The following is a 26,076-nucleotide window of genomic DNA, read 5'->3' as shown; positions in this document are numbered from 1 at the left end:
GATTCTCTTAATGTAGCACACGCTAGCTACTTACGCCTCAAGATCTCTTACGAGAATCTTGTGAGTCTAAAGAGAGCGTTGTTTGTTTATGTGTTTGTTTTGGTATTATTTTTAATTTAATTAATTTTAGGTTTTTGTTAACGTTAGGTTATTTGGGACGTTTGTTGTGTGGTTGTTACGTATTTAGGTCACCCCTTTTATTGGCGTAATCTGTTTGGAGGTTTTCTTCGTTTAATTTTGAGAGTTTTATAATTGTTTTTGAGTTATTTATGTTTTTGTTATGTTTAAAGATAGTTTGTTTGATTTTGTTTATTTTAACAACGGTAGCCACATTGGTGGTTCCTATATACTGTTGTTTTGTTTATGTTGGTTGTAATATTTAGGTTTATTTTGGTTGGTTTAGTTTGATTTGTTTGATTTAGTATTTTTAAAAAAAAAAACTTTCCGTTAAATTAACTACGTTGTAAGCCATCTCCTAACATTGAACAGTTTCAAAAATTAAATCTTATTCATTAAAGTACTGGAACATTAAGCAGAATAAAAAGGTCATACAACTTTCAAATCTTGTGTTAAAATTATATATGGTATTCACTGGTGTCAACCGAAAAACCCCGCAGCCAGCAGCCATTGCGTTGAAAAAAATGCGTGTTTTTAAACACAAAAAAAAGGAATTTAGTAATGTAGCATAAAAATCAGTCAAGACTATTAACAAATTAATAATTCAACCTGTTTTTTCCCCAACAGTTTTTACAACTGTTATTTCCCATTTTTTAACAAACAGTTCGTTTGAATTTAGCACGAACCACATAAACGCTCACCTCTATTTTCTGGAGTATTTTTTTTTTAAGTTATATCTTCTGAAAATATTTAAATGCTCTCGATAGATAAAAAAGAAGACAATGCGTGAAATTTCAGTACAGGATATTTATTTATAAATAGAATAGTTTTTTACATAATAACATTCATATAACTTTTGTTATAATTAAGGTTATAATAATTCACAATATTTCCAAAAAAATTCTATTTAACAAGTAAAGTTGTATTTATAATAAATAATCATAATATGTAGTTATTCTTTATATTTTTAAATTCTTCATTTTTGTCTAACTTCTATCGATTGCGTCTTGCATTTGCTGGTCATATGTTGGATCGTACGTTGTATCTGTAAAAATAATCAATTTTTAAAGGGAAATATTAACTAATTTAACTATAGAATAATATTTGTGAGATTTGGTCTAATTTGTAAATAGGCTTTTTCTACGGTATTTACAGACTAAATATTATCAGTCAAAATATCAAAAATTTTTGGTATATTTTGTTTTCGAGGTCATTTTTAAATCACTAACTTTTGTAAGTATGAATATTATAATATCAAGTTATATAAATAATAGTTTGAACTGAATTTCAGTCAGCTGTTGGTAAATTTAAGAAATGGCTTGTACACTGTAATTTAATCATATCTTTTAATAAAGTTAGAGTACGAGCACTCTTGAATCTTTAACAATCAAGGGTACTTATGAATTATCTTCTGGATACAAAAATAACTTATTTTCAGTGCTGAAAACTTATTTAAGATAAATTACAATTTTTAAAATAAAAACTACCCATTTCCGAAATTTAGTACTTGTTCGGCTACTACGACGGCTACGTCTACTTCGGCTTGTTTCTCTACCATGCCTCTTGTGTAGAGGCACATATTCTTGGATATTAACAAATCTTTTTAATATTTAATCATCTTACTTGGTAACATTACTTCTCCATTGTGAAAGAGAGAAAGACGTTATATTTTTTTAAGAACAAAAGAAATAGATATGCGTTTTGAACATTTTTGAAATGATTATTACCTACTGTTATTCATTGTTCCTTTTCAAGGCTCTCACCATGAGTATGTAAAATGTGATGTCGCTTGCACCCGATTGGTTCTTTATTTATCTTCCTAACTGTGTCCTGTTCTCGATACCTGATTTCCAAATATCTTTATTCTTACTTCTTCTCTTGCAGTATTCATATCTAACCTGAAGTAAATGTCCCATGTGTGAAGGGTTTGTTTTTGTGTCTTATCAAATCAGATTAATAAATATTTTTCCTAATTATTTAACCATCCTTACGCCTGCTTGGAATAAAAAATTTAAGTGACCAATAAAATATATGATACATAGCTTTTATAATGAAAAGTTTAATTCTCTTTAATTTTTCCTTTGTTTATGGGCAGCAATTTGCGTATTATAGAAGTACAGGTTTTTTGTCATTTTGTGCTTGAGATCTTTAGCACATCATCATCACCCATCTGCCCTGAAACTTTTGCATCATGTCTATTTTAAAATGAAATTACACTGGAAATTTAATTACAATATAAACTTAATTATATTGGAACTAATTTTTTTTATTTATTGCATATATAAAAATATTGTTTATCGATTGCTACATAACTGAAATATTTTGCTTTGAAAAACATAAGTAAATTTATATATTTTCTGACTTAATATGACCTACTTTCCAGCTTTCACTTTTTCAAGGAATCATACAGCAATTAATATTCTGTCACAAGAGAAATTGTAATATGCTCCTTGGCATAATGCTTCAATGTAAAAAATTAAATTAACTAATACTATGGATTTAAGTTTTGGAAAAGGTTTAGCTAATTTTAAGGATTTAGAATTTTAAATGACTTACCACAATAAGGTGCCTTACTGGTAGTTAGTACTACAAATATACCTCTAGCTTTGTACTTAATAGCATCTGGGCCCAAAACTGAACATGTATCAGCAGTGCATCCCTTCACTATAGCTTTTAGTTGCTGCACCGTACGAGTACTGAAACAATAAGTATTTTGTTAGTTATTAGCAAATATCTCTCCAGCTTAATCAATGTTTATTTAACAATGAAATTTATTATCCCTCTTAAACAATACAACAATCAAAACTTAATATAATCATTATGAGAAACTAAATGTTTTCATACTCTAGGAAAAAACTTGAAATGTTTTGTTAAAACAATAAATACTTTTGTATTTTCTGATGAGTGAAATCTACCAGCATTATAAATGTGATAAAGATTGTTCTTAAATGATACATTGTTGTTAGTATAAATCATTAAATTCAGTTTCGGAAGAATTAAATTCTCTATAACATTTTCAGATTTTGGATAAAAATTAAAATTTTGTAAAATACCTGCCGCTTATTATGAATTATTTGACGGGAAAACATTTTGGAACTTTGAGAATATATTTGTAACTTAGAGAATTGCAGGTTATGATGACTATAAAAAAAATTCAGGTTTGTTTATGGAATCATGAACAACGTAATCAATTGATATAAAATTTTACCAGTAATTATAATTGATTATTATGCTGTGATACTTCATTTGGCACTAAATTTGCCAGTTTGATTATGGAAATGACCACTAGATAAAAAAAGGATTGGTATATCCTGTCGTGGGTGTTATAATTGTAAAGGCTCTTGTTTACAGTGCTTGATGCATATACTCAAACTTCTTCAGTTAGTCATAGTAGAATATGATAAATTTTATGGTTTATGTATAATTCTTTTTAATAATTCATAGAGGAAATCTGAAAGTTTGAGCATCCCAATTCCTGACACTCAAGCTTCAGATTTTGAAATCATAATTTTTGATAATGAAAATCCATTATTGTAGCTGTGAAACTATGTCTGACTGGTTTGATTTATTATTTTAATTTTTAGTATTACTTAAAAGTAGCAGTGAACCAAATATAAGTTTTTGATTGCACTTACTTTAAAATCGCCTCGAAGTTGTTGCTAGTCTTGTATCCCCATAATTTGCAGTCCGCATTAATACTTGCTATGTAAAATCGTACTGAAGATTGGTGAGAACAGCTCACTAACTTTCCTAAAACTGCAGAAAATAAAAAAATTAGAAATAAATCACATTCAACAAATAATTTAAGCGAAACCGTCTAAAAGTATTACTTTATAATACTTATGAAGTATTATTATGTGCACGGTTCATAATTTCTGAACTGTGCACAGTAGATATACAAATAAAACCTTGTCCGTTGAGGAATGTAATTGATGAGCTTAATATTGAATTGGACGCTTTAATGATTGTGTGCAAACCGTCCAACGCGCGCAATTATTTTACTCAAATTTTGTGTAAAATTTTATCAATAACTGCACTAAAAATAAGAGAAAAATTATTTTTCTTCTAGATGAAGAAAATCTCAACGATTTTTTTTTTATTAACGTTCTTCTTTAAGCCGTTGAAGATCAACTGGAATTTGATTTTTTATCATGTAAGTTCGTTCACTTGCTTGAAACATGACTACAGTATTTTTGTTATTTCATTCATTGCATTAACAGAAATTAGTTACATAAGAATTTCAGCCAGCAACACGTTTTGAAATTCCGAGAACATTGCCTGGATTTTACAATTGATGGAAAAATTGATTGTTACTCACTTTAAACCTGTACAATTCATACCTAAGTAACCATAGGGAAGTGTAGGAGATATTACTACAGCCAACCGGTCAGCCTAAACTTAGTGTAATATGAATGAATGAATATATATATGGAGTATTTCTAAATTAGTTATAAAAAAGTAACTTTAGATAATGAAAAAATTAAATAACTTACAGAAATGTTTGGTAAAACTCTGAATACAGTAAGTATATCTTCAAGTTTCATTTACAAATGTTCAATGAGGCTACCTTTGTAACACGGCAGATGTCCCATCTGTAATCAATCTCCTGCCAAATCTTATGAAGCAAATCTTGCTTGATCTTTGGTGGAAGCTGTTTGTGATATCTCGTAATACAGATAGTCAATGTCTCCTGGAAGCGGAGGAACAAACACTCTGTCTTTAATGTAACCGCATACAGAGAAACCCATTGGAATTAAATCATTTGACTGTGATGGCCACAAAATTGTTCCACCACATCCAGTACAATTTGGCACTTTGCTATTAAGGTACGCGACAACTGCACGATGATAATATACTGGGGCGCCATCTTTGTGGAAAAAGAAGACTGTCTTTAATGTGGATGCTTGCAATATTTAGTCATGAATTGTCTTCGAACAGTATTAGCCGATTTGGATTCATGAAGCCCTAAACACTGAGTACGCTCTGCATCATGGATTACTCATTCGCGCGTGCCTCTTTGATACATTGGGAACTAACATTGTTAGGTGGGAATGAAACTGGTATTCAGTGATGTATCAAACAATTCTGTAATTATTTACTTTTTTCATTATTAAAGATTACTTTTGTATAACTAATTTTTGTGTAACAGTCTTTCATAGCTTTTAACCTGCTTTCTCTTTTTGAATTTGAAGCTGTTAAAAATTTCCGAAATTAAGCTCATAATTCAATTTCAAATTGATCAAATACAGACAGTGATTGCGTCAACCATCTTCTACTTCCACACAATAAATAATGTGTTTTATAGATTGTTACATTTTCATCCACACATTTTAATCTTGTTAAACAAGATTAACAACTTTCAAATTGTATAGGACATTTTTTACTTTTGAAAATATAATATACCTGTATAGAAAACCTATTTATACAATATTACTGATATATCTAATGCAGTTAATGGATAGTATTTAAATGTTTTTCATTAACGTGTAATTTTCGTTCGATTACATATTATTAAGATTCGTTTTGATTGTTTGACGTTGTCCAAATGTTGGTTTAGCATTAAGTTAATGTTGGATTAGAATTAAGCAAAATCATATTAAAACTAATTAAGCATTATTTAAAAGAATTTATCATCGTAAGCAATCTTAAAAACATTTCACACTATCTCAATCTGGAAACTTACACAGCTATTAAATTTTATTTATTTTTAGGTCTGAAATTCTAAATATGTTAAAAAATATATATCTGATATTCTAAATATGTTCTAAAGAAATAATTTGCTACGATAAACATTTGGTCTTATCACACCTGCTTTCAAGAATGGTTAAGTAAGCAAATCAGTTTTGAATAGATATTATTGACTAATTTCACAGCCAAATTCTAGCTTTTACTATATTTGAATTACTAACTTATTACAAACTCGTTGATCTGTGATTCAAAAAGTTAAACAATACCCAAAAAGAGAAATAAAAATACAAAAAATTAAAAAAATATTTAAGAAAAATCCTTCAATCCAAAGTAGTGTATATTTAGTAATTTCCATTAATATTTAGTAATTAATTATAAGAAACAAATTATATTTAACTTCTAAATTGTATTTAACAGTATCTGATGAAACATCCCTTCTTAATTGTGGACACATGGTCTTTGTTGAGTCAAATTCTATTGATATTCATGATATGAATTTTTGTATAGTAATCACCTCAATATCTGTAATTATATGTCTTAATATATGAATTTGTTGAAAAAGCTCAACTCGATGTTCACTGAACATCTTACTTTTTTTTTACTTATATATTTGCTTATATATTTACTTATATATTTTTTTAATAATATATTTTTTTAATAATATTTGCTCCATAAAATTATGTTTGATGTGATTTATATTGTGTAAGGTGTTCCATATATGACACACTTATATTCACACAAATGCACTTTCATTTATACATGTACTTACATATATACCAATATGTGCATGTTAAACCTGAATAAAGCAAGTTTTTATTCACCTTCTATTGGAAGTGTAGCCAGCTGCTTAAAAGTGACCGCATTGGTTCTGTCAGGAACAGTACAGTCTGGTTGATGATGCCCTCCATTAACATAATAGTCATTAGAACCTACAACAATAAATTAAATCGATAAAACTTTGTAAATAAAAGTACATGAAAAAGTTATAGTTAAATGAAATGTGAGAAAATAATGTCACACCTGAGGGTCTGAAATTTCTTCATATATCATTTCATCGACTACATCTTCCTGTTTAAACTGTATGCATAAGCATGTCCAAGGACTTTGTAATTAAATTAAAAATAACTGTAATGCAATTGGTAGATAAAAAAAATAATAGTAATGCATGTGTGTGTGTTTCTTTACTCTGGTATTTATATATTTGCGTAATAAGTAGAACAATGAAATTCAAATTTTTCTGTCTACAAAAATTGCTTTATTTGTTGTGGATGCCAAATGTAGTTGTAGTATGTATACAATAGTCTGTGAAATGGTATTCAAATAACTTCTGTTCACTTGGAAAGAAATAGAATGTAATATAATTCACTATTATGATGATGTATTGTGTAATCTTGTATGTAAGTAATACGAAAACAGTCTATAATTAGATTATACAAATGGATTTTGCATCCTTTTCATATTAAATTGTGTTAATAAAAGTTCTAAATAATTCATTCTTTCAATAATGATTCTTCTTGTTTATACACAAAAAAAAATAGTGTTAAATTATTATTGTTACAACTATGGGTATATTTCATTAATAATAAGATGAGAAAATGAAATAAAAGATAAAAAAATGACAGGTCAAATAAATGAATAAGAAACCAAATACTAATAAAGAAACTATTGTTGTAAACTTTACACCAACTGACCAATCAGTTATTTTTATATAAAATATAATTTATTTTGGAAACCATAAACATGACATAAAAAAACCAGAAAAATATTTATTTCATAACATATTCAAAAAATCTCTTTAAAATTAGTACTCTAATTGAAATGATTTTATAAATACAAAATCTGTTTGAAATGAGAAATTCATACTTCACATATTTTTCATAGTATCTACTCATTTCATGTGTTTATCGCATAGTTTTTAGTGAATTTATTAAATGTAGATCATTAAAAGACATTAAATTCCTCCAGAAGCCAGAGAGAATTTATTTGCAAAAATATGTAAAATCTTAAAAGGTTTTATTGAAAAGTAATTTAATAATCTGTCAAAACTCATGCAATACTCATTTCTTTTTTTGGCTTAATGATATCACCGCATAAGCTTGAAGCTTGTGCATGAAATATGAAATTTTTAGCATGGCAATTTTTAGCATAGCAATGCCATGCCTGCCAGGGATTTGAACCCAGGACCTCCGGATGAAAGACAGAGATGTTACCACTTCGCCAGAGGGTTAAGCAAATACTGTCCTCACTGAACCAAAAACTGAATTCAAAATCAAATTGTGAGCTTTCAGTGTTGGAATACAAAAATTTCTTATGTATTTTAATCTTGATATTCTTTAATTATAGGTAATAATTAGAACAATATTAGACTTAAATTAACAGTGGAAAAGTAACTAACTGGCCTTATTACAATGTTCAGAAGTAATATGAAGGATCATGTTGTGGTCAATAGTGATATTTCCAAAATACATACATAATTTAATAATTGATGATATGGTATAGGTAAATTGAGATGGTAAAACTGAGGTAAAGGTAAAACTCAAATGTTAGGCCAAGAGGAAAATTGTTGTATTTTGTAAAGGAAGATGTCCAGTTGCAGTAAAACTAATAAAGAGTTTTTGGTTTATACAATGAGAAAGGGGAATTGTAAAAATCTGAGCAATCCCAGAAATAGGAAACAAATATAGAAGATTTTTTTTCTGTACTTCTCTAGATACAAGTATGTTTTTAAAATTAAACTTACCTACTGGTGCCATCATTCCAAAACCTAAAAATGGGACAAAAGGTCTTGCATCTGTGTGAATTGCTTGGACAAACATTGCATCTGAACTATGAAGATGAACTTTATCAGGAGTGCCTTCAAAACCAGGTTGTGCAGGATCAAGAGCTGAAAAATAATATAAGTATGTTTTAATAGTGTTAGATTATGACAATTTATCACTCTTAAACTAACATAAATAAATATATTTGAATTATTTATTTGTAACTGATGCCTGGAATGAATTTTTTCTGAGACAAAACATTTTTGTAATTCTCAGAAAAGTAACTGGTGTTTTGGTTACTTTTCTGAAGTTAATACCACATATTTTTGCTTGTTTAATTTCAGTTTTGAAATAATACCATTGATTGTACCTGAGATCAACACTGATAATGGTAAGATTACTGATAACTTTGTGAAGAGACCATGGCTAGTATAGCTTTACAGGTACTGCTGTGCAGTTTTTTTGGCAGGTACAACTTTTTAATTTTTTTTAGATTAGTACTAATATCTCTTATATAAAAGAGAATGTCCTGACTGATTCACTGACTCATAATCAATGTACAACCAAAACTATTATAGATAGAGACTTGGTATGCTAGTAGCTTATATACAAATTGAATTACCAGAATTTCATGATTTAGTAATGTAATTTGTATCAGTTTACAATCTGATATTATAGCTCAAGAATAACATTTGTCTTAAAATATCTTTTATTAGAAAATAACTTCCTTAATCATGAAATATATAATTTTGACTGAGTATTTATCTTTTTTATATACATTTTATTACTTTAATTAAGAATGTTGAGAAAAGCAGATTTCACATACTTAAAAAAAAAGCATTTTTAAATTAAAATTCTGTGAATAAACATCATTACTATCATGCATTTAATTTTTATGAAAACTGCATTAATATTTTTACTCCTAAAAAACAAAGATTTTGTTAGAATATAACAAAAAATATAATGTTACATTGCCACATAGTTCAAATGTAAATTTGTATTAAGTTGATACTGATAATTATATGTTAGAATGCACATTTAATCTTGGTTTTTATATTGTTAGGATGATCTTTCATGTACTCAGTTAAAAAATCCAAAAACTGAACAGGAGAGCACACTCTGTATAAGTAGTACATTAATTAAATATTATTATATAGATGAAATTTTAACAAAAAAGAAATTAATTAAGTTGAATCAGAGCAATTACCTGTTATCTGTCCTATTTGACCTTTGAACTCCTTACCAGCATATGAAGCAACTTGTGCTCCCAAACTGTGTCCTATGATATTAATTTTGTCTAATGAGAGATTATAGCGATCTACTAAATATTTTATGAATCTGGAAAAAGTTATTGATATTAATGATATTTATTATAATTAATATTTATATGTAATAATTACAAGATTTCAATGAGTTTTCATTTACAGTAGTTTTAATCATTATCCTAATTATCTTTCAAAGTACTTTTTTTGTCTTTTTTAATAAACTTATCACTGAAATCATGCAATGTACACAATTTTTAACAAATAAAATCATTATAAATTCTTTCACATACACTTAAAATTATCTGAACTCTGTGAATTTATTAATGAACCAGCATTTAATTTTTTTTTGTAAAATTTATTTCAGTTTTTCTAAAATTTGTTGGAAGATTGCAACTGAAATATTTCCTGAGTCTCAAGAACAGAAATAACAATTTTATTTATTGCTTGCACTGTTGGATATGATCACTTAAAGTAAAAGAATTACTGACGTATAAAAACACACACATATTCACCTACAAAAGGTAATATATATTAAAAAATGTAAATGCTACAAGATCTCAAATGAAATCTATGTAAAAAATAGACTAAAATCAGTGTATTCTGTTATACTAACACATTTTAACAACTCTAACTCTGACAATACCGCATAAATCCATGCAGATCACTTGGTTGTTCAAGTCATCTCATATTTCTTACTTCATATGAACTAAGTAGTCATTAGTATGAAGCATACTAGTGAATAAAATAAAGATATAATTACCTGGCTACTTCAGCACCGACAATCCTTGTATTTGAAACAGCTTGGAAATAAGAAAGTGACACAGCACCATGTCCCCAGTCTACTTGAAATACATTTGCATCATACTTAAAAAAAAAAAATTTAATTCACAGTTAACATAAATTCAATGCAATAATTGATGATAATACTAAACAGTTATTATTTTTAAACGATAAAAATTCTGTAGGAAACATTATAACATATTCTGCCTCGTTAAAATAAATAATACTACATAAGTACTGGGAGTTAGAGAAGAATAAACATGAAAAAAAACAAGTTGAGAATATTTACCCATTATATATATATATATATATATATATATATATATATATAATATTTTTAAACACAATTACAATGTACAATTGTATTTAAAATTACAATTACACACGTAACAATTACAATGTAGTATTGTTATTATTATTATTACATACATCATTAAGGAAGTAAGAATACTTAACATTAAATTTGTAATTGTTTAATTTTAATATTTTTACAATAAATAAATGTACTAGATGCTAAGTTAAAAAAAATCAACCAATTTATTCAGTATTAAGAAATTCTGCTTCATGTTTACTTCAAAGAAATGAGCAAGAAATTATAATACTGTTCTACTTGATTTGAAGTTAAATAGATTTTTTTACATTAAATTTTATAGGATTAATTATTAATCTGAGGCATTATCGGATCTATTAATTTAAGGCATTTAATTTATGACAAATAATCATTTCAATTAATTTTACTTACTTTCCCCAAGAGTTGAAATCTCATATCTTGTAGCCAGGTCTTATTTCCTGTTTCAATAAAACCATGTATTATAAATATTGTTTGTTCTCTTGAAGCATCAAAATCTGAACCTTGCATTTCTATTGTTGGCCAGAGTCTAGGTGTATATCTATCAGTTTTGTCTTTTCTGTTGGCAGAATAGAAGAAAACTTATAATTTAATGTTTACCTTTATTAATTTACTAACTGTTAAATGTGGGCATTAATGATTATTTTGCATGTGCTTATCAATTACATGCAATCATATATGTGATCATTTTAATAAAACTGCATTCTCTTACAGTATGATTAAGAATATATTGTTCTACAGCTATAATAAATTGAACTATAAAAAGTAATTTGCACAAATGGCAAGTGTTATAAAACTTAAAACGTAAGTAATTATATGAAGTTTTGCATAAATATGAAAAAAATTTATTAATATAATAATAATGTTTCTCAAAACAACGATTTAATAATTTTTTTTGGAATACTTAATTATATTAAAAAAATTGTTTCTTGTGAATAGCTCTTCCTGCCTCACAAAAAAGAAAAATTGAATAAAATGTTTATGAAACTGTAGAAAATATGTAGATTAAGGGACATAAAATAATGAACATTTTTATCTGAACAAATTTTTGTTTATAAGAAATATAAAATTAAATCTTCAAAATACTGTTCATTTTACAACTAAGAGTGATACATGCAAAATATTTTCTTCCAAAATAAAAACAATTTATTTCATAAGATTTCGAGCACTCTAAACTGATAACTTGTAGGAAACTAATTTAGTTGAGCCCGTGTTTGGATAATGCCATTTTGCAACTGATTTAAAAAGAAATAACCCTCGTCAAGGCAATACTTTACCCCATGTAACCTTGCTGATAATACAAAGACCGCTAGCCAGTTGAAATTGACTGACTACTACTACTACAAGTGAGAAATAAATAAAAGAACCCACAATTCTTACTTAAAATTTTCACATAGTTCAATTTTTACTTTTAAGAAATTAATAAATATATCTTTTAAAACAAATTAATTTTTAATCCTTATTCTTTCTCAAAATAAGTGTTTAATACATATATGTACATATAATATGATGATCTCATGATAATGGAAAATCATTAGCAGAGAAAACTTGTGTTTGTCTAAGTGATTGGAATCAGATTTTTCTAAATATTAAATCACATTGCAGTATTAATTTGATATAATATCCATCATATTACATTGTATTAGCCCTTAAAAAAAAAAACCATAATTTTTTCTTATTACTTCTGAAACATTTTCACTGATAACATATCTGAAAATATTATACAATGCAAGTAAACATATTTTAAATATGGAATTCCACTCGCAGTATATGAATAAAAATAAATTCTCCACAATACTTTGTACTTGGCTTAGTAGGTTAAGGGTAAAGATACAGAGTACTGTGTACAATATCCGCCAAGTAACGGCGACTTCGATGATCAGCCGGCACGTCACTGCTACACTATTGTTCTCTGAAAAATTGGCACATAATGATTTGTCATCTCTTGAGGCATAAACATGATGCAACTTTTTTTACGAAGCAATGTATTTATGTATGCTTACAGTATCAAGAAGGTGACATCATGTTTTAAATACAAAACAATTATTTTTATTTGGCTTTTGTTTATATTTACTTTTCCATGTATATAAAGTTCAGTTTTGTGGTTCTACCTCTCGGTACTGTTCTTTTGGCGTGTGTCGTGTACTTTGTTACGTATTCAGTTATGTACCATACGATATTTTGTAAAACATTTATACTGTGGTTTACGGTTCAAACTTTTTAAAGTAGTTCATTCACGTGTGAATAGTTATGATTGAATTTAAGTCTGTTGTGAAAGTTAAAAAACTTCGAAGACGGGTACGTGAAATTTTAAACATCGTGTATAATTTCGTGAAGAAAGAATTTTTAGCTGTAGTAATATTAAAAAGTGACAAGCATCTAATTGATTTACAGAACTGTGAAGAGAGAACTACAACTGCCTGCGTAATTTCCAGGATTCAGGTTCAAAGCCTAAGAAAAGAAAAATAGAACTTCTTCGATCCGGAGGATCAGAATGTTCGTTCATCACCCCGAAGAAGAAAAAGAAACGTTCTAAACCAGTTACTGGATTAAATGATTTTGATAAATGTGTGTGGTTAGGAGGGATCAGCGAATAGTTAACAAACTCTGTAGAGAATTGAAAATTAAAATTAATTTTAACGGCAGTAAAACTAGTTTAAAAAGAATTTTGGAAGAATTAGGATTTAAGCGGTGCAAAACAGAAAACAAAAGGAAAGTTTTACTCGAAAAACATGATATTAGACAGAAAAGGATTTCATTTTTGCAGGCAAGTGATGTTAGAAAATGTAACCGGACTAACGTACACTTAAATGAATCCTATGTTTTTGATTCAAAGTCATAAGTTTTTGATCCTATGAACGTCAAAGTCATGTGATGATGACAGAGGTGTAGGACTTCATTTACAAATAAATAAAGGTGAACGCTTAATTACAATTCACGCCGGAAGTGAAATGGGGTTTATTCGAAACGCAATTTTAACTTGGACAGCCAAATCAAAAAGTGGCAATTACCATGTAACATGAATACTAAAGATTTTTTGAAATGGGCTGAAGCAAAATTAGTTCCTAACCTTCCTCCTGAATATGTAGCAGGTTATTGATAATGCTCAATATCATAAACGTTTTGAAAAACTTCCAGTGTCATCAAGCAAGAAACAAGACATGGAGGGCCTTGTCTATAAGGAACATAATATTCCATGTTTGTCTACAGAAATATAATATTCCATTTTTGTCTGAAATGCTTAAAACACAATTGTACAAACTAATTAAGTTGAACAAAGTAACAGAGAATGATACCAATTTGACGAATTGTTGAAAAAGAAGTGAACATCAAGTTCTGCGGTTTCCATCTTACCATCCTGATTTAAATCCAATCGAGATGGTAAGGTCAGAGGTAAAATGACATGTTGCGAGCCACAACACAACGTTTAAGATGTCAGAAGTGCAGGAACTGTGTGAAGATACAATAAATTCGATAAGCAAGGAACGCCGGAAACCTTACTGTGAAAAAGTTAAAAAAACTCGAAGGTGAATTTAGAAGCAAAGAATCTGTAATAGATTCTCTGACAGAATCTCTCATTGTCTCTTTATGTAGTGACATTGAGAAAAGAGCAATTACACTGAAGATAGTTATGACAACAAGAACAGTGTTCTAGTTGAGGCATTAAGTGGATAATTAATTTTCCATTAAGTAATTAAAGTAAGACACAACCACCTATCGTAATGCTTACTGTATAATTAATAATAGATAATATTTTTTCATCCGTTATTACATTTTTCAAAGTACTGTAGAGAATTAGCTGACTGAATTTCATTTCAGAATTGTTGCATTCATTTGTTAAAAATATGCGGGATTACTAAGAATGAGGATCATTTTTACGTTTGATAGTAATCATCGCCGCTCTAAGCTTGCCGTTACTTGGCGGTGAAAATGTTTATTTAACACAGGTCAAAAAAAAAAAAAAAATTAGTTGGAACTGAGATAAAAGCAGATGAATTAAAATGCATTTTTATGCTGAATTTTAAAATGAAATCAGTTTTTCTTTATCACCCTCAGATTTTTAGTTATGACCCTTTAAAATATTAAGAAACTTCTTAAATTATAGAATGCAAAAATAATAATTATTACAATTATAATTCCTACCTTTATTTTGCAGACATTTACGTTTATTTTAATTTCTTTTTCCTTATTTTTCTTTTGTGTTCAGTGAAGTTTTCTCTTTTTATCATCCAGCAATAGTCACTCATAGATTTATCCCATCTGCCTTGATAACGTTGTCCCATCTGCAATATATGTTGGTGGAACCTTTCTTCTTATTCGTCGCTTATGTCACACAAGTTTAAAGGAAAAAGGTCCAAATGAAAATGTGTAATTGAGTTTTCAATGACATTCTGAGCCTATTTTTTTTGTAGTTCACTAAGAGTTAATTTATAAGCTGATCATGGTTTTCAGCTTTTTTGTTTCCAAGAAAACCAGTAACGACATCTCTGAATGACTTCCATGCTACAGAGTGATTTTTTTAGTCCTGTTACCCAATTTTTAATGTCTGGTAAATTTTTTCTAAGAAAGGGAAATTTTGTTTTGTGACACAAAGTTGGTAGCGCTTCTCAACCGGTATAGATACGGCAATGTGAGTTGATTCTCCTTGAGCTGTGTAAACTTTTGTGCCGTTTTCGGTCGTGTTACGAACAGAATGTTTTTTACCATAGAACAACGAGTTTTCATTCTTGAACAATATTTTGCTACGAAATCGTACGCGTGTGTAAAAGAATCATTTAAAATTAAATTTGTTGGTGATCCTCCGCCAGGAAAAATGTCAATTTCTAGACTAGCAAACCGATTTCGAGAGATGGGTGTAGTATTTGCGACAGAAAACGTGGTGGTCGATCAGCTCGCTTGACAGATGACGTTTTAGAGAATGTGAAAACAAGATTGCTCAATTCTCCACGGAAAAGTTTATGAAAACTTTCCACGCAAGTTGGTATGTCACATTCGAGTATTCAGAAAGCTGCTAAAAAATTGAAATTGTATCCGTATCGCGTAGGATTAGTCCAAGAGCTTCATCAGCCTCCAGATTTAAACAAGCGATTGCAATATTGCCGTTGGTTTAGGTCTCTCGTAAATGATAACGGAATCGAATTTTTGAACACAATGTTCTGTTCTTAATGATGAACCTTGAATCCATCTCGATGGTTGTGAACAGTCAAAACTGTCGAATTTGGGCGGTTGAAAATCCTAACGCTTTACAAGACAAATCTTTGCATCCTAAAAAATTAGTATGTGGTGTGCGATATCTCGTCATCGTATAGTCGGACCCATATTCTTCAAACAGACAGTAAATGCTAATATACTGAAAAGAGTCCGTGAATGTATAACCGCAAGGGGTGGCATTTTGAGCACATTCTTTAACAATTTTGTAAGTAATAGCTTTTTATTAATCTCTTTTGTAAGTAACAAATACATTTCTTTATTCCACCTAAATTTCCCTTTCTTAAATTACATTTAAAATTGGGTAACAGGACTAAAAAATCACTCTGTACTAGTTCTTTAGGATTCAGTTTGCTGTCAAATATATTTTTACAGTATTTTCTTATTTGTGGCCCAATAAATATTCCCTTTTTTAATTTGGCTTCACTTAAAGCTAAATGTGTAAAGCCGTCTTCATCTTTATCTATTGCTTTTACAAAATTCTTCATCAGGCCTAGTTTCAAGTGTAGAGGTGGTAAAGTAATACGATCTGCTTCGACAGGGGCAATATTGACAACATTTTCCTTTCCTGGGGTAAAGTTATTTCTCTTTGGACAGTCTTCAACTGTGTAAAACTGTTTATCTGTAGCCCGAATATCCCAAAAACACAAGAAACACATACATTTTGTAAAGCCACTCTGGAGACCAAGAAGACGCCCTATCACTTTCAGGTCAGGAAGGATTCACCATAAGTGTTCATCATACTTAATAGCTTTTAAAATCATTGACATACTTTTATATATTTCATTCATTCCTACAGCATGTGCTACCAGTATAGAAGAAAACTTATTCGAGTTGTTATGGAGCAGCACTGCCTTTAAGCTTTTTTTGATGATTCTATAAATATCATATTCAATAAGGTATTGAATATATATATATATATATATATAAAATATATATTCAATATGAATATCATATTCAATATTCAGTTCAGACATGATGTTAGGGGGAACATCATGGCAGGAACAAATTAAACCATCTCTTCTAAAGTATTTTAATAAATTTTTGTTTTGATTTCTGTGTACTGAAATTTTATTATCCTAGTTCTGCATGTTGTTTCGAAAAATAAAAGTTACGAATTATGTCACTCAGTTCTGCTGATGATGTGAGGTTCAGTATTTAATTCTTCTGGAATGTAATTAATATCTACTGAAATTGAGAATTCATTGGTTGAGCCTTCTGGGTAATCAGAAATTTCTTTCCAAGAAGTTGGAGCAACTGGACTCGGTAAATCAACACCATGAAGTACTTACTGGCCTCACAGCTGAACGAACATTTGGGTATACAATACTGCTTTTATTGTTTGAACTGAAGCCAGTAACATTTGTTAAGAAAAAACTGCAGTTATCATAATGGTTAGTAGGATCTCACCAAATCATAGGTACACCAAAAAGCAAATGCTTTTTTTCCCTTTTAACCACTGGGTTAGTTTAACATCTTCAGATTCAGCATATAAAATACTACATATAACACCTCCTTCCTTTTCAGTTTCAAACTTTACGTTGACCAATGTAATTATTCACAAAATTGTTAATTTTGATGACAAATCCAAACAAAATGTAAACTTTAAAATAAAAGCTTTAGTTTTATCTCGCTTGATATTCACTTCAAAAAACTAGGTTTTTAATAGGAAGAAATTTCCATTATCTTCTGACTAGGGGAAAATCATTATTGAATTATAATGGGAAGGACTAAAAGTATTATTATCCACTTTACCTTATTATTACATTTATTAAAACATTCTTTCTTTCATCACTGGAAAAATCTCACCTAGCCTATATTTATTTTCATTTTTTAAAGTCAAATATATCTTGAATTTCTGTTTAGTAAAGTTTTACCATGTATTTTCCTTAATTTTAGTAAATTTGTTTTGATAGAAATTTTTCTTGTAGGTGGCTAATTCATACTAGGCCTATATAAAAGTTAACTTATATATTCATTGTAAAAGCAAATCGTAAAAAAAGATTAATTATTAATGTTTGAAATCACAAAATCTTACAGAAGTCCATTCAAATTCTCACAGTTTTATTTCTGGAATTAATCAGTTCATAATAAAATTTAATTTATCATATGTTATTTAGTTATACTTTATTAAATTTCTAAGGATGCGATATATCATAATCATCACAGAGTTCCAAGGTTGCAGGGTAGAGTTTTGGTTGTGCACGGGATTTTTCACATGCTATAGATTTCATTGACATTAATTAATTTCATTAATTATTTTTCATTTCATCAAATTAACATTACCTGGTGTACATGTAGATTTCTGTATTTACTTTCTCTGGTCGCTCAGGAGGAGGAACAGGTCTTAAAACAGATGTCCATGGGTAATCATTTGGAAAACAGCCAAGTTCTTTATAACAATTGTGTAATGGAATGGCATTTTCAACTTTTTCTCTAACAAAGGAAGAAATACTAGCTACAATTAAAAGAAAAAATAAATTCAATTAAAAACTCAAAATGGATTAATCATTTTTGAAGCAAACATTTTTTAGAAATTACACCTGATATAAATAGTACATTAAACTTTCTAAGCAGTTACATGTTAGTCATAACTTGCCACTTGTAATATATTAATGGTATTAAAAAAACAAAAAGAAAAAAATTAGTGTGTGTATGTGCACATGCGTGTGTTCATTAAAACTATAAACTTTTGATATTACAAATGAACCAGATTTAATAAATATAATCATATATAGCTTACAGCTAACTTCAGTAAACAACTGATTCAAAACAGTCCCTGAAATAATTTCAAAGATGACTGAGAATGTTTTTAAGTATTAAAAGTAAAAATATATTATATGAACGTAAACAGTTTATATACATTCTTTTTTTCTTTAGGGTAATAGTATATTTGTAAATCACATAACAAATGTTGACTTTGTTGGTATTCCTTATCAACTTTTGATTCTGTAATAAACAAGTGTCCAATTTCCATGATGTAATCTAAAAAAAAATTGATTTTATTATTGTATTTAGTGTTTGAATGATTTGTAAAGGGACAGCCTAAGTTCTTCTAGATTGGTGCTATTTGTTCGAACACGTGCCTTAATGCACCTTTCAAAGCAGTATTCAAAGCATATGCTGCGGGTTCAATAATACTTTCAAATAAATACGCTTCACTGTGATTAATTATATTTTTATTGTAGTAGAATTAAATAAATTTTATATTTTATAGTATTAATAACTTTCATATAGTTAGCTTATTATTATTAAGTATTCACAGTTTAAATTACATTTTATAATATGATTGAAGCCCTTTTATATACATTTACTAACATTTTATAATAAGTGAATTATTTTAATATATTTAATAACTTATTAGAATTACTTCTTAAGAACTGAATTGTTTACTATATACCATTTTGTATTAGACTAAAAAAAGCTTTAATAATTACATAAAAAGAAGAATATTTTTTACAATAGATATAATATGTATTTCTTATTATAAAACAGCTGTAGAACTAGATTAACATATATAATATATCTTACATAAGTAAGAAGAAAGAGTTATATAATTTGTTTATCTTAAATGATAAGAACATGAGAGTGAACTCTATTACAGTATTACACCAGTAACAGCATTGAAAAAAGTACTATATTAGCAACAAAAATTAAACTTGAAGTGAAGCACATTCTTGTATTTAGAAACAAGTAATGCTTATATTTTATTTTTTTTTTAGAAAGTAATCTGCACAATGTTATAATGAATAGTGTTTTAATTTTATGCCCAAAATTTGATACTGCATAAAAGGAGAACTCATCCAAAAAGTGAGTAAAGAGAGTTTTATTCATTATTTCCCAAAAACAAGAAATTCATTATTGTTCTCTTGGCCATTATCTAAGTACCTTTTATTATCTTAGTACCTTGTATATAATTCTGTAAATCAAAGTGAAAATAAATAAATATTAAAGTGAATTTTCAGTGTATCCTTGCCTGAGTTGTTGCAAGCAAGAATATTGTCAGAGCTTCTGAATAATTTATTCTGTCAAACAGCAATAGAAAAAGTTATGTTGTAAAACAAAATCACTTTCATATAACTAAGGGTATTCAAACTGAAGGTAGAGGTCATTCTATGGTGTTTCTTGGACAGTCAGCCATATATTTTATTTTTTATTTTTCCTAATATGTACACTGCAATCTGTTCAACAAGTGAACAATAAGTAACTCCCCCCCCCCTAGGCCCTATGAGATGAGGATGAAATGTATGTGTAAATTAGGTGTAGTCTTACACATACTTAGGCTAATTATTCCACAGACGTAGGTTTTACTGAACCTCAAGCACACCAAAGTACACTGATAGCCATTCAAATCCATATAAAAGCAAGTAACTTTTACTAGGATTTGAACCTCAGAACCTTGAACTTTGAAAATCAGCTATTAAGTAATTGATTTGCAATGATGAGTTAACTACTAGATCAACACAGTGAACTAGCTATATATAAGTAAAAATAATGCTATAATAATGGCCAATGATGTGATTAATAATTTTAATTGCTACCTTTATTACATAATAAAACATAAGCAATTTAAATGATAAACATATGTAAAATAAAATTAATTGATAATAGTGTTACTTATATTTGTTTTAAAAAGGTTAGTTGCAAAAATATTTCAGATCAAGTTTAAAATAAGCAATTGTCTGAAAACAGTTAGATGGAATTGTAATTAAAAAGCTCTGAGACAAAATTAGAAAAAAGCCTAATTAATATGTATTTTCTAGTTTGAGAATTAGTGTAGCTATAAAAAATAATATATTACTTTAAGTACAATAATCTAAAAGGTACCAGTATACATTTTCCTAATACTTCTAATTGGAATTCTAAGGTAGAAATATGTTCTCAATCTGGTCTTTGATTCATTTCTGCTCAATTATAAGGGTCAGCTTTAAATATAAACTGCCATTCCACAAATACAAATAGTGGAATCATTGATTGCTGTCAGTTATACAGCCTGGTTGCACTTCTAACACTACTAAATAAAGAATTTGCTAACTACCTACTGATCTACTCTATTTGTATCATTCAGTTTCCATTAGTCATTTTTGGTATCTCTTAGAAGGAAAACAATTATTTAGAGTTTTAAGTTTTAGAAATATAATATGTAATGAGCTCACTATAAATTTCAACAAGTAAATTATTATTATAAATTTCGATAACTGTAGGTAGTAGATTATTTTCTTTAGTCTTCAGTAATTAAAATACTTAAATAACCATCATATTTTACAATACATACAATACTTTATAAAATAACATTATATGTAAGATCAATAAATATTCACCTACTATAGAAACTATAAGTATTAATATTACTTACCACTACTAAAAGGCAATGCCAATACGAATATAGTAAACAACATGATGATGAGAACTAAAACATAAAACAAACTTGAGTTAATTTATTTTATAATTTTCATAATATCCTCCTTAGTAAAAGAATTTTAAAATTAAAATTTGAGTCTAAGTAAAAGAAAAATACTCTTAATGTCTTTTTTGTAATAATAAATTTAATAGAAATATATCAAACTGATTAGCAACTTGCCATTCATGTGTAAATTGACAAATGTAATAGTATGATTATTTGAAGAAGTTTTTACTCTTGAAAATACATAAAGTGTAAAATATAATTCTAAAAAATTGTTTATTACAGTTTCTTATAGGTAAAAGAAGCAGTTAAAAGCTCTGAAGTACTGTTAAAATTTTACTATATGACCCTGAAATTTTGAACAATTTCTTTTGATGAAACATATTTTTATCCAAATAATGACTATGAATGTTGTCATTACAGAAATGTTAAACTAATGTTTATAGAATTTTTATTCTCTTATATTTATTTTAATATTATATTGCTGAAAACAGTCTTATTTGATAAATAGAATTAAATAAGGCAAGTTTACTAGTTTTTAATATTATTCTAATTTGAATACTACTGCTATTATAACCAAGATGAAACATAATCCTCTAGAGTGATAAGAGATCACTTAGGTTCAGCAAGATGTAGGTTTCCAGTATCTATTTTCTAAAGGCATTCAAGTGTATTAGCCACAGTGCCATAAGTACACTATTGCAAAAAAACTAGTTCATTTCACACCTTGGCATTGTTTATCACATTTTCAATTTATGAGAATTTAGTTTTTCATAAAAATGTATCTGTCAGAAGACCATTAATTTTTATTACAAATATTTGTTAAGGATAATATTTAGTTAGATGTGAATATGATTCATTAGGTTACAAAGCACATACTGGAAAAATTTTTAATCAATCTCATTTCATCAAATGCTTTTGAGAATGTAAAGAAAAATAAATAATCTTTAGAATTTAAAAAAAAATTAATTATTGAATACTTAAATGTTGAAAGTAACTTATTCAGTAAGGCAGCTCCTAAACAAATTGTTAATATGATTAGTATTCTATACCAAACCATATGGAAGTATGAGTTTAAGATTCACATATCAAATAAAGAAATAATAAGATACAATAAAGGAAATAATAGAAACAGATGATGTAGTATGGAATTTTTAATATAATCAGTGCGTCACCACTGTCTTAATTAATAAAAATACATATATCTTTTTGGGATTTTTAATATCGATTTTGGGAACTTCAGTAACAGTTCAAAGAGTATATCTTATAACAATTCTGCTTTTCAATCACCTATTGAAGGTTTAGTTAGAAGGGATTTAGACTTAGCCCGGGATTTGTGAAACTTATTACATTATTTCCATTACAGTTTTTAACATGATAAATGTATTGAAATAATATATGTTTAGTTCCTATTCTTCTATTAAAAGAAAACTTTTCTTAAAAATAAAAAAGTTACCACAACTTAGTCTATTGTAATGGTAATGCAAATTATCCACTCAGTATAAATGATAACAGAGAGATAGCTACTGATTGGGAGCTAATTTATATTAATAAATATATAAATATAGATTCATAAATGATACAGAGAGTGGAATCTAAGTTAATACATGCCTTTAAAATAAATGAAATTATTCTGATATTTTACTAAAATATTTTTTTGAGTAAATAAGAGTTTTAAATTGTCAGAAGTTAGTTCAGAATGACAAGAGTATTTTAAAAGGTGATTCTTTTATATAGTATGCCAATTCAAATTGAAAAATGAGTACCATTACATCATATGATCTCTTTTTTATTACAATCTACTTTTTTCTTATGTATGATCTCTTAATCATTAAGATATCCATAAGGACGTTTGTTAATATGTCATGTGATCTTGTGAGATTTGTATTTTAATAAACATATAAAAATATTTTTTCAAAGCATTATAATAATATACAAACTAGGAGTTTTAAAATTGAACCCTTTATTAGAAATGGGTGAATGTAATAGTTGCTGTAAATATGGGTGAGATGTGAAGTATGTATGAATATAGGTATATTAGTGCAAAGGTGAGTTATTTCAAATAGTATGTGGCATAACAATGTCATTTTTAGTAATACACATTTGTCATGATACATCTAAAAGTTACCCCGTAAGTGTTCTTATTCACTAATATTAAGTAACGTATCAGAAAGAAGTGCAATTTGTTCATGCATCATAAATCAGTGTAAACTACTGCAAGTATATCAGAGTAAATTAAGAAAAACAGTTAAAAAATTACAATTATATTGTCTATTTTATTTTTAATTAAATTTTAAACTGAAACATTTTATCACACACCATTTTATTGACTTAGGAATTATAAATCTTTATGATGTAGATTGCTTCCTTTTCCCCTATGGACACCTGTTCTAATATTATAAGCAGTGCAAAGTAGTGTTGAGTAAAGGCTGAAATATGTCATGATGAGAAACTTATGCCATGAATAGGCAATGCAAGTCCATGAAGATTGAACTAAAAATCTTCTGAACAAAATTTAGAAAGAAGCATTAGTCTACAAAAAAACCATTAGATATATGCTAGAAATAAGGAACTAACCTGTAGACAACTTTATAAATACAATTTATAACAGCATCTTCATTATATGTGTGATGCAATAATATTTAAGCAAATAGATTTTATACGAAGTCAAGAAGTCTAGACACTGATAATTACAACAATAAAAATTGAGGAAGAAGGTTGATGAAAGTCTACAACATTATTTGAATGTGAGTCATCTGCTCATAACCGCTGATAGAATAATGATAAGAACATTAATTTGCAATTTTACTGGATAATCACAACATCATCTCAGAAGCTTGTTTAGAAATGCAGAACCCAAAAAGATTCTTTTTACAATGATTTACTTATCATTTGGATGATCAGTAATATCAATTAATTGGTACATATAACATTAATTTTTTTTTATTCTTCAGCAGTTACATCTTAATGTTAATGTTTGATAATATATTAATTAAAAAAAAGAACTAGTTTTTCCATATCATAATCTACAAGTAGAAATTGCACACCTTGTCAATGAACAAAGGATAAATGTGCCCATCATTTTTTCTACTTCTGAGTAGAATTTTATTAAGTTGAAAAATTTTTTAAGTAATTTTATATATAGGAAATAATATTGTTGCTTGTTGTTTTCTTCCAAACCCAGCTAATTAGTTTTTTGTCATATTTATGCGAAGTTTTTAATTAAACTGATTACAAATAAAATTAATTCAAAAAATGGAATATTTTTGGTTTTGAAAAAAATTATTTTATTAATATTCTACAATAATATAAAATAATAAGTATTAATAAATAGATAATTTTCAAGTATATAATTAAAAATATATATGTATGTAAAGTAATGCATCATACCTTTGTAAAAGCGTTGTCAATCTGCAATTGAAATTATTTTTAAAAGATTATACTCTATTTTAATAATTATTTTGGTATGCTTAGATATTCACAGAATAGAAATATCAATCGAACTGCGACCAGCTTCCATATTACAGTCATTAAATAGTCTGCAAAAGTATTACATTGCAATTATTTAGATGATAAAATTATCAATAATTTGAGAAGTCTAAATATTTAGGCAATTTAATTACCGCTTAACTAAGCAAAGAAATTGTTACAAAAAGTTCTTTTAATCTTACACGAGAGTTTGGTCGAATTTTTGTTTGTTTTTTTTTTAGCGGGGAAACAACACTGCATTACGTAGCAACTTCATAACAGATATTATTTTTACACGTGTGGTAGTTTGTGCGCGTGACCAAATATGTAAGCTGATCTTTTTATATTATAACTCTTTAAAGATTTTAATGTTTCTGTAAAATTTCACTTGTAAGATGTTGAGGAAATTTACTGTCTTAATTTAAAAAAAAAAAAACCATTAGAAAAAGTTTTGAAATTTTTTCCGTTCAAAAAGAATACCTACCCGCTACTTCATGACGGAACATTCACTGCATAGTGTTGAACTCTAACGGGTAAAAACTTAATTCATAATTTCTTAGCCGTAAACAATTACAATACATTTATTTTATTTTTCTTTAAAAATTTTCTCTTTCCTTTCAATAACTGTGCTTTAGATCATGATTCGCCATTTTAAATTAAAATAAAAGACAGTGTTTCTCTTGAAGGCAAATATTAAGCCTCTAAAGAAAATTCTTTCTGGAGGAGATCGTTGTAATCTATGAATCTCACAAATAAAATCTGTAGAAAGATCACGTTTTATTTTAGTTTTCAATTAACCAGAACTGGATTTTCTGATTTTCGAGATTTGGGAAAATCATTTGCTTTATTAATTATACTGTTTTAAATGTGCTTTAATCTCTATTACTCAAATAACTGCAGGTTTTATTTAAATAAAATAAGTACTTGTTATGATATAAATCAGTATCAAGGTGCTTTAACGATTCAAGTGCTCTTGGTGTAACGAATATCGAGTGTATCGTGTAGTAGGGTCTTTTTGATTCATGAATTGCTTTTGTA

General features: G+C 27.8%; 1 protein-coding gene across 1 annotated transcript; it reads right to left on the bottom strand.

Moving 5' to 3' along the window:
• Positions 1 to 904: 904 nt before the first annotated feature.
• On the bottom strand, positions 905 to 25,110 carry LOC142332533 (pancreatic lipase-related protein 2-like). Its single transcript, XM_075378981.1, has 11 exons — positions 24,961 to 25,110; positions 21,523 to 21,576; positions 18,453 to 18,624; positions 11,352 to 11,517; positions 10,590 to 10,693; positions 9,772 to 9,902; positions 8,546 to 8,689; positions 6,627 to 6,734; positions 3,753 to 3,873; positions 2,674 to 2,813; positions 905 to 1,162 (listed from the first exon to the last, which is right to left on the bottom strand). The coding sequence occupies exons 2-11, from the start codon at positions 21,563 to 21,565 to the stop codon at positions 1,104 to 1,106; spliced, it is 1,188 nt and encodes a 395-aa protein (XP_075235096.1). The 5' UTR covers positions 21,566 to 21,576; positions 24,961 to 25,110; the 3' UTR covers positions 905 to 1,103.
• Between the last annotated feature and the right edge of the window lie 966 nt (positions 25,111 to 26,076).

This window comes from Lycorma delicatula, chromosome 1, assembly GCF_047948215.1.
Source record: "Lycorma delicatula isolate Av1 chromosome 1, ASM4794821v1, whole genome shotgun sequence".
Classification (NCBI taxonomy): domain Eukaryota; kingdom Metazoa; phylum Arthropoda; class Insecta; order Hemiptera; family Fulgoridae; genus Lycorma; species Lycorma delicatula.
Note: the sequence above shows the minus strand (reverse complement) of the source record. Positions and strands in the feature narration are given on the sequence as shown.

What these genes read in the sequence shown, in the direction of transcription:
- LOC142332533 (XM_075378981.1), bottom strand. Translation starts at nt 21,565, where the DNA reads ATGTTGTTTACTATATTCGTATTGGCATTGCCTTTTAGTAGTG. An exon ending in TGGAATGATGGCACCAGTAG is followed by an intron (nt 6,735 to 8,545) that starts GTAAGTTTAATT and finishes TTATTGTTGTAG; the next exon opens with GTTCTAATGACTATTATGTT. An exon ending in CAGTAAGGCACCTTATTGTG is followed by an intron (nt 1,163 to 2,673) that starts GTAAGTCATTTA and finishes TTATTTTTACAG; the next exon opens with ATACAACGTACGATCCAACA.